Below are 8,015 nucleotides of genomic sequence, written 5' to 3'. Positions count from 1 at the left end.
ATGTGAGACTTTTAACAATTTTAGTAATTTATAGTCATTTTTTAAAATTCAAAATATAAAATATACAGAAAAATCTAAATTTTTATAATATGGTTATTTTGTTTTTTTTAAAGTTATTTTAATAGTTTTAAATTAAACAAATTTGATAGAAGATACATTTTTTTATCAGATCTTTTTTATTTAAAATCATTAATTGTCATATATACTTTACCCACATTAGGCAATTCCGTAGGTTTTATTTAAGGAAAGAATATATAATAATTTCAATTTGATAAATGAATATTAATAATGAATTTATGGTTAGTTTAATAAAAAGTTTATTATATAATTAGATGGACCAACCTATTTCTCTAGTAATTCTAAGAATGATCCTAGTGATGACATGTGACTACAAAAAGAAGTTGTAATGTTTCACAAATAATATATAGGGGATATAGGGGATTAGCAAATTTTCTTTTAGTGCCATCAGCAATATTCCTCTTTAATTTCTGATCTATCTTCTCACCGTATATTATTAGAAAACAATCAATATTTCAAAACTTTATAATATAATAGTATAACTAACTATTAAATTTCAAGAGTCAAGAACATGTCAATACGTATTGAAAAATCAAGGGTTTCAAAATAGTCAATGAATATCAATATGTATTGCAAAATCAAAGGTTTCATTATGTCCATCAATGAACAGAAAATACATATATACATGTATCTACTGACGCTAACATCCACCAATACAAAATCAAAGGTATCATTATATTATGTCCCTTAGCATGGTTAAACTTTTGTAATAGTTTAAAGCAGATTTCCCATATAAACTTAACGTCAAATATTATATAATCAGCAAAATCAGACATTAAGCATTTAGTTTACAATAAATAAAATAATATCAAATATTTATATAGATTATGATTTTTAAGCTTTAAATAATAATATAGATCCATTATTCAAACTAATGATTCAATTAAGATAATTAAAATATAACAAATAAAAAAAATTATTAACTAAAATTATTGAAAATATGATAATAATCAAAATATACTAAAATCATGGAAAACATGACAAATAAGTCAAATCACTTTTCAAATAATAGTATAGATGTTGATACTTTTTGCGGTATACGTCAGACTATCCACATATAATCTCAAATCTAAAAAAAAGACAAGAATCACACACCTACAAGATCTTCTTTTACAGTTGGGATTGAGTTGTATACGGTCAATATAACAAATTTCTTTGTCATTGATTTGATGAGTGAGATGTACTATTGGTTAATGATGTGAAAATTGATCGTATGGAATGAGGATTGAGTGGTAATGGTAAAGATGATCATGAAGAGTAACGAATCCAATCACACACCTACAAGATCTTTCTTTTACAGTTGGAAAATTTGAGTTGTATGACCAAATTGTGTAGTTAATTAGGTTCAGATATCAGATTATCTATTTTTTTTAAAATCAAAATGAAAGTCAAAAGTTATGAAAATATTTTTTCCTTCTAAATTATAAACTTAATATATGGATGTATATCTTACATAATGCATCCGTGATTTTTTTATCAAAATATTAAATTACAATTTTTTCTTTATGAAAATTTACTTAATTAAACAAATTAAAAATTACTATCTACACATTTCTTGTGGACATGCATCCAATTTATGATTTCCAAGTATATTATTAAATCGAGAAAGAATTAAATTTTGCTTTTCAAAAAATTGATTACCGTGAGATATTACATCTTTTTATAGATTGGAGTAGTGCATGCTTAAAGTTATATAAAGAGATGGAGCTCTCAAATGTAATGACCCAAAAAAAAGGAGAGATAGGTAGATCTTTCCTAGTTTCTAAAATGTCCCAAGTAGTGAGTTGTGGTGAGATGGAACCAAGCAGGTGGTCCAAACTTCCTTCAGATCTCATGCAGTTGGTTTTAGAACATCTTGGTTTTGCAGATTTTCAAAGGGCTAAATCTGTTTGTTCATCTTGGCACTATGCATCCAAACAAACTTCACCAAACAATCAAAACCCTTGGTTGATTCTATTTCCAGAAGAAGGTAAAGATTGCTGCCTCTTGTTTGATTCCGAGGAAAAGGATGACAAGTTATATAGAATTCAAAATCTAGGGGTCAACTTTGCAAATAGTAATTGTTTGGCTACTTATGGAAGTTGGCTCTTGATGCAAGACGATCATCAATACAATATATTATACATTTTGAATATATTCACCTGTGAGAAGATCGATCTGCCTTCCATGAAGTCTCAACTTAGAATTGTAGAGACTGAAGATGATATGTTTCTTGTAAGATTACAAGACAACAGAGATGTTCTATTCTGGTTTGACGAGAAAACCAAAGATTATGTGATTATATGGATAATCCAAGCCCGTTTTTTGGTTTATTCCAGAAAAGGTGATAAATATTGGAAACGAATTGAGCTTTTCAACTTTAATTTTGACATGGTATACACAGATCATAGACTCTACTTGTATACTAGCTCTCGTGATGTCAAAGTCTTGGATTTTTCACAAGATATCCCGCGACAAGTATTCGAGACGCAAGTTAACTATGATTATTCGAAAAAACCAGAGGATGTTTTCTACTATGATGCTCCTCTTCATGTATGTAGGAAGATCAAGACTGAAAATCTTGTAGTCAGAGTGACTGGTGAAGTTCTGAGGGTTAAGAGCATAGTTTTGTGCAATTCTGACGTTTGGTACTTCCGCATCTACAAGATGAATTCATCAAATAGCGAGTGGGAGAAACTTGATTCTTTGGAAGAGGAAGAAGCAATATTTTTGGATCTTGGTATCACCGTTACGCTTGCCAACACCATCCAAGGAGTCAATGGAAACTCAATATATTTCAGCGGCAATCATAATAACTATTGTGATTCTGATTTGGGTCATTTTTGGAGTAAAAAAGATATACTTATCTTCAATCTTGGCACACAAGAAATTGAAAGACCACATCCAAGTATCTTTTCGTCCATTCAATTATCTAATGCTCGATGGTTTGTCCCAAATTTCAAACAAATGTGATTGGGAATCTCAACTCTATTAGTGTACCTTTTCAATTATTTTGCAAGTGAGCGTTAAATTTACCATGTTCACCTATGAGAAGATCGATCTGCCTTCTGCTTTATCTATATATTCAGCTCTCTCTGTTTCGTTTTTTCTAGGAGATTAAAAACGAGTTTTGGATTACTCTATGGGTTGTTGTAGTCTCAACTCCAAACATATTTATCTTCCTGCTATAATTTTCTCATATACATCATCTTGGATTTGGTTTGTGCTATCTGCAACGTCTTCGTTATCAAATCTTTTGTTTATGGTTGGTAAATTATTATTTTTGAATAACCAGTATATTTTTACTGTTTTGAATAACCAATAGATTTTGAATTGATGCCTTGGCTTAAACACAATACCTTCTGTTTGAACACAATTTTCAAACCGAAAACAGTTCGCTAAACCCGAAAATAGTTTCTTAAACCCGGCCTGAATGAAATCTCTAATTCTCCAAATCTAGACTCTAAACACGACATCCTAACCCAAAATAATACCCTCAACGGAGAATCCTCGTCTTGTTGATTCACCCGTGCTCATGCACCACATGACGCATAGATATCTCTATAATATTATTTGAGAAGTCAGTTTTTTATGTGTCGCGCTCACGTTAACTCTCACGACGGTTGATTACGTTGATACTTTTAATGAACTATGAGTTAATCCGCGCTACGCGCGGAGCTATTTTGATTTTTAAATGTTAACTATATAGCTATTCATTTGGATGTTGTATTCTGAATAACAACAAAATTCTAAATTGTATGTTTGTGTGAATAGTTATTTCTTTAGAAAAAACAGAAAACTACACATTTTTTCATATAGATGTTTCATATAGTTTTCCATTTTTTATATCATATATTTACTTATTATTTAATTTTTCTTAATTTGTAGGGAAATTCTTTCAAATAGTCGTTTTTAAGTTTTTGTCACAAAATAGTCATCAATAAAAAAATGACCAAAATAACCCATTTTATTTTGAAAATTTTAATATTTCTTTTTTATTTTTCAAAATTTGAAATCATATCCACAAAACTCCGCCCCATAACTCTAAACCCTAAGTCTAGTTTATTTAACCTTATAGCATAGATGTATTTTTACTCTTTAATAAATGTTTAACTCAGATAAATGTTTAATTTAGTTTTTCTATTTTTTATATTGTATATTTACTTATTGTTTATCTTCTCTTATTTTGTATACTTATTTATTCTAAATTTCTTGCTTTTATATCAATCATAATATTACTATATATATTTAATATAATATTTTATTTTTTATATACTATTTACTTATTATTTATTTTTTCTTATATACTATATATATCTATTAGAATATTAGAATAAAAATAAAATATCATAATAATATTACTTATTATTTATTTTTATACTAATATTTTTTGTCTTATAGTCTATATTTACTAATTATTTATTTTACTATACTTTTTTCAGACAGATGTTTAATTTAGTTTTTTCAGTTCTCATATTGTATATTTACTTATTGTGCATTTTTCTTTATATTGTATATTTACTTATCTAATTGTTTTGTTTTATATCAAATTTTAATATTACGATAGATATTTAATGTAATATTTCTTATATTATATATTTAATTATTATTTATATTATTATATATTTTCGAACCGAGGTTTAATGTATTTTTTGTATTTTTTATATTGTATATTTACTTATAATTTTGTTTTTTATATTTAATATTTAATTATTATAACATTATAATTGATTTTTAATTTAATATTTTTATAATGTAAATTCACTTTTATTTATTTAACTATACATTTTTCAGATATATATTTAATTTACTTTTTTCATTTTTTATATTGTATATTTACTTAATGTTTATTTTTCTTATTTTTATATTTATTTATTCTAAATTTCTTGGTTTTTTATCAATGATAATATTACGATATATATTTAATGTAATATTTTTTTATTTCTTTTATACTATATTTACTTATTATTTATTTTTCTTGTATTTTATATTAACAATATTACATTTAAATACTATTATTGAATTTTTTATTTAGTTTCATGTTTTAAATTTTCCAAATCACATATATAATAAAAAGGAAACATTAATAAAATTAAAAAAATAAATTAAAAAACGAAAATATATGTATATATAATAAGATTTCATTAAAAAAGAAAATTCACAAAATAGAAATATTCCATTTAAAAATATTTTTAAATAACATAAAATATACTTTTGAAGTAATAAAATATTTCTTTATATCTATATTTTGTTAGATGAAAAAATATAATTGCATATAATGTGATTTCATAAAACAACATTCACACACATAATCTTGACATTAATATTTATTTTAAAACGTAATTTTGAACAATACAAAAAATATATATTTTCAAAGTAATAGAAATAATTTTTATATATCTATCTATTTTCTTAAATGATTACATAAAATAATTAAGTAAAATAAACTGATATATGTTTAGTTGACAAAAAATAGTTTATAATTAGTATTATTAAAATATTTAATTTATTTTTCATATATTTAGTTGACAATAATATCATTCAATTACTGTAAAATTTTTTATCAATTATGTTTTACTTATATAATATGATTTTTAAAGTATAATCACACAATTTTTTTAAACTGCTTATTTTTAAGTGATATTAAAAAAAATCAACAATAAATATCTTTTGATCAAATAATTAAAAAATATTTTAAAATAACATAACACTATATGCTTTAACGAGGTAGATGTATTATATTTTATCATTATTAAAATTATTTGTTTTCATGATATTCAATTTGGTTTTAAATTTTATGTTTGAGGAAGTTAATATGATATAATTACAATATCAGAGCAAATCTGAATTCTCATTTTTATTTAAAATAAATTTGAGTTTACCATTTAATAAATGTATGACATAAAATTAATTATAGTTTATAAAATATTTTAATTATTATAAATATTGATATATGTTAATGAGCTTCCAAAATTGTATTAGTTACTTATGTATGTAAATTCATATTGATCATCGCTTTATTTTTTGATATTTCGTTTTAAAAAACATAAACATATAATTTGATAAATATTATGAAACTACATGCACATTTAAACGATAAATAAAATTAATTTAATTTTACATAATTATAATAAAAATAATTATATTTCAGTTTGAATTTGAAAGAATATATTTAACTCAATATACTCACAACATGAGTGACTCGACTACTCCAACTTATATCTAAAATCATAAACTTAACTACAATAAGAATATATAATTTTATAATAATAATTTATTTTATAAATGTAAATTATATGATGACTCAAAACATATTAAAAATAAAATAAAATATTTACTAACTGTTATAATTTAGTTCTTTTGTAAAATGTATATATATGCATGAGACTGTAGAATATTATCGTTATATTAATTTACGTATATCATAGTTTACATATATTAAGTTACATATATTAAAGTTTATTTTATATTTCATGCTAAGCATAATATATTTTAAGTTATACATAATTTTGCTCAAATATATTTATATATCTTTACGTAAATTAAAAGCAGATGCAATCTAATATACTTAAAATAAATGCAAATAAGGAAATTAATCATAATTTTAATATATTTAAAATAAAAATATTATAATTGAATCCATACAAATAGATGCAATATAATATACCCAAATGATAACTAAATCGACAATAAAAACAACTAAACCGACTAGATATAACATATCTAAAATCATATGTCTAATTAATGTAATATAGTATTATTAATTTAAATTATGCATACAAATTATAAATTGATTTAAAATTAAAAAGAAAATCTATTATTATAGTATATTTATTTTATAAATATTTATACCTGTGCATGAGTGCGGGAAAATCACATAGTACATCATTAAAAAAAGAAGAAGAGTGTGTTAAAAACTTAAAATCAATGGGATTATTTCACTAGAATGAAGAAAAGCGATTTTTTCAAAAAATTGTAATACGAAAATTGATTGTACTCAAATATGAAAATAAAAAAGATTTGCATATATCTTAAATTCAAAATGTTTGGTAACTATACTTTTCATATTTTAGGATATTTAGTCATGATTGTATAAAGGATTTACAATTTTTTTATTAAGAATTGATTGTACTCAAATATGAAAATAGGAAAGATTTGTATATATCTTCAAAATATTTGGTAACTGTACATTCCATATATTAGGATATTTGGTCATGATTATACAAGTGATTAGATAACGGTACTTTTCATATTTTCGGATAATGATTATCCATAGATTACAATTTCTACTCGGTGTAGAAATAAGACAAGAGGTTCTAAATTAAAATCAACTAATCTTAGAACATTGAATTACAAGCGTTAAAAAAAGTAAAAAAAAAATCTAGAGATTACTTATTCTAATAAAATCAGATTAGCTAAAAAAACGTAGAATTTAATTTTTACAATGTCATTTTCTGTATAATATAAAATCTACTATAACAAAGTTTGAAATTTTTATTTAACAAGTTTTAGTTTCCGACAAAATGCTACTTACAATGATGAGAATATTTTGAATTGTTCCTATTTTCATATTTTTGGGGGTTTGTAGAACTATTTTATTTCATTAATTTTGATAAATACAAAGGACAATAAAGACAAAATTGGTCAAAAAAATATATAGACAGAAATAGAACAAAATGATATTATCTTATAAGTACAAACATGCTAAATTTTTGGTCAATATTTCCACATGAAAAATATTACAATTTGGATCAAATTCAACACACGCAATTCAATTTGGATCAATCTGAAAAAAATTCCAAATGAAAAATATTTCATGGTCTATAAATACCGTCTTGGCTCTTGAGTTGCAGCATAGTATAATCAAATTCAAAAAAAAAAAAAAAAAAATCGAAAATCAATTTACGTCTGCGATTTGCGCCTGCGTTGGCGTTTGGTTCGACAAAAAAACGGAGGAA

General features: G+C 23.7%; 1 protein-coding gene across 1 annotated transcript; it reads left to right on the top strand.

Moving 5' to 3' along the window:
* The first annotated feature begins 1,819 nt into the window (after nucleotides 1-1,819).
* On the top strand, nucleotides 1,820-3,073 carry LOC106334038 (probable F-box protein At4g22060). The gene has a single exon (XM_013772402.1). It carries the CDS (start codon nucleotides 1,846-1,848, stop codon nucleotides 3,028-3,030), a length of 1,185 nt encoding a protein of 394 aa, XP_013627856.1. The 5' UTR covers nucleotides 1,820-1,845; the 3' UTR covers nucleotides 3,031-3,073.
* Nucleotides 3,074-8,015: the final 4,942 nt, after the last annotated feature.

This window comes from Brassica oleracea, chromosome C3 (assembly GCF_000695525.1).
Source record: "Brassica oleracea var. oleracea cultivar TO1000 chromosome C3, BOL, whole genome shotgun sequence".
NCBI classification, from domain to species: domain Eukaryota; kingdom Viridiplantae; phylum Streptophyta; class Magnoliopsida; order Brassicales; family Brassicaceae; genus Brassica; species Brassica oleracea.
This window is presented reverse-complemented; position numbering and strand designations above follow the sequence as displayed.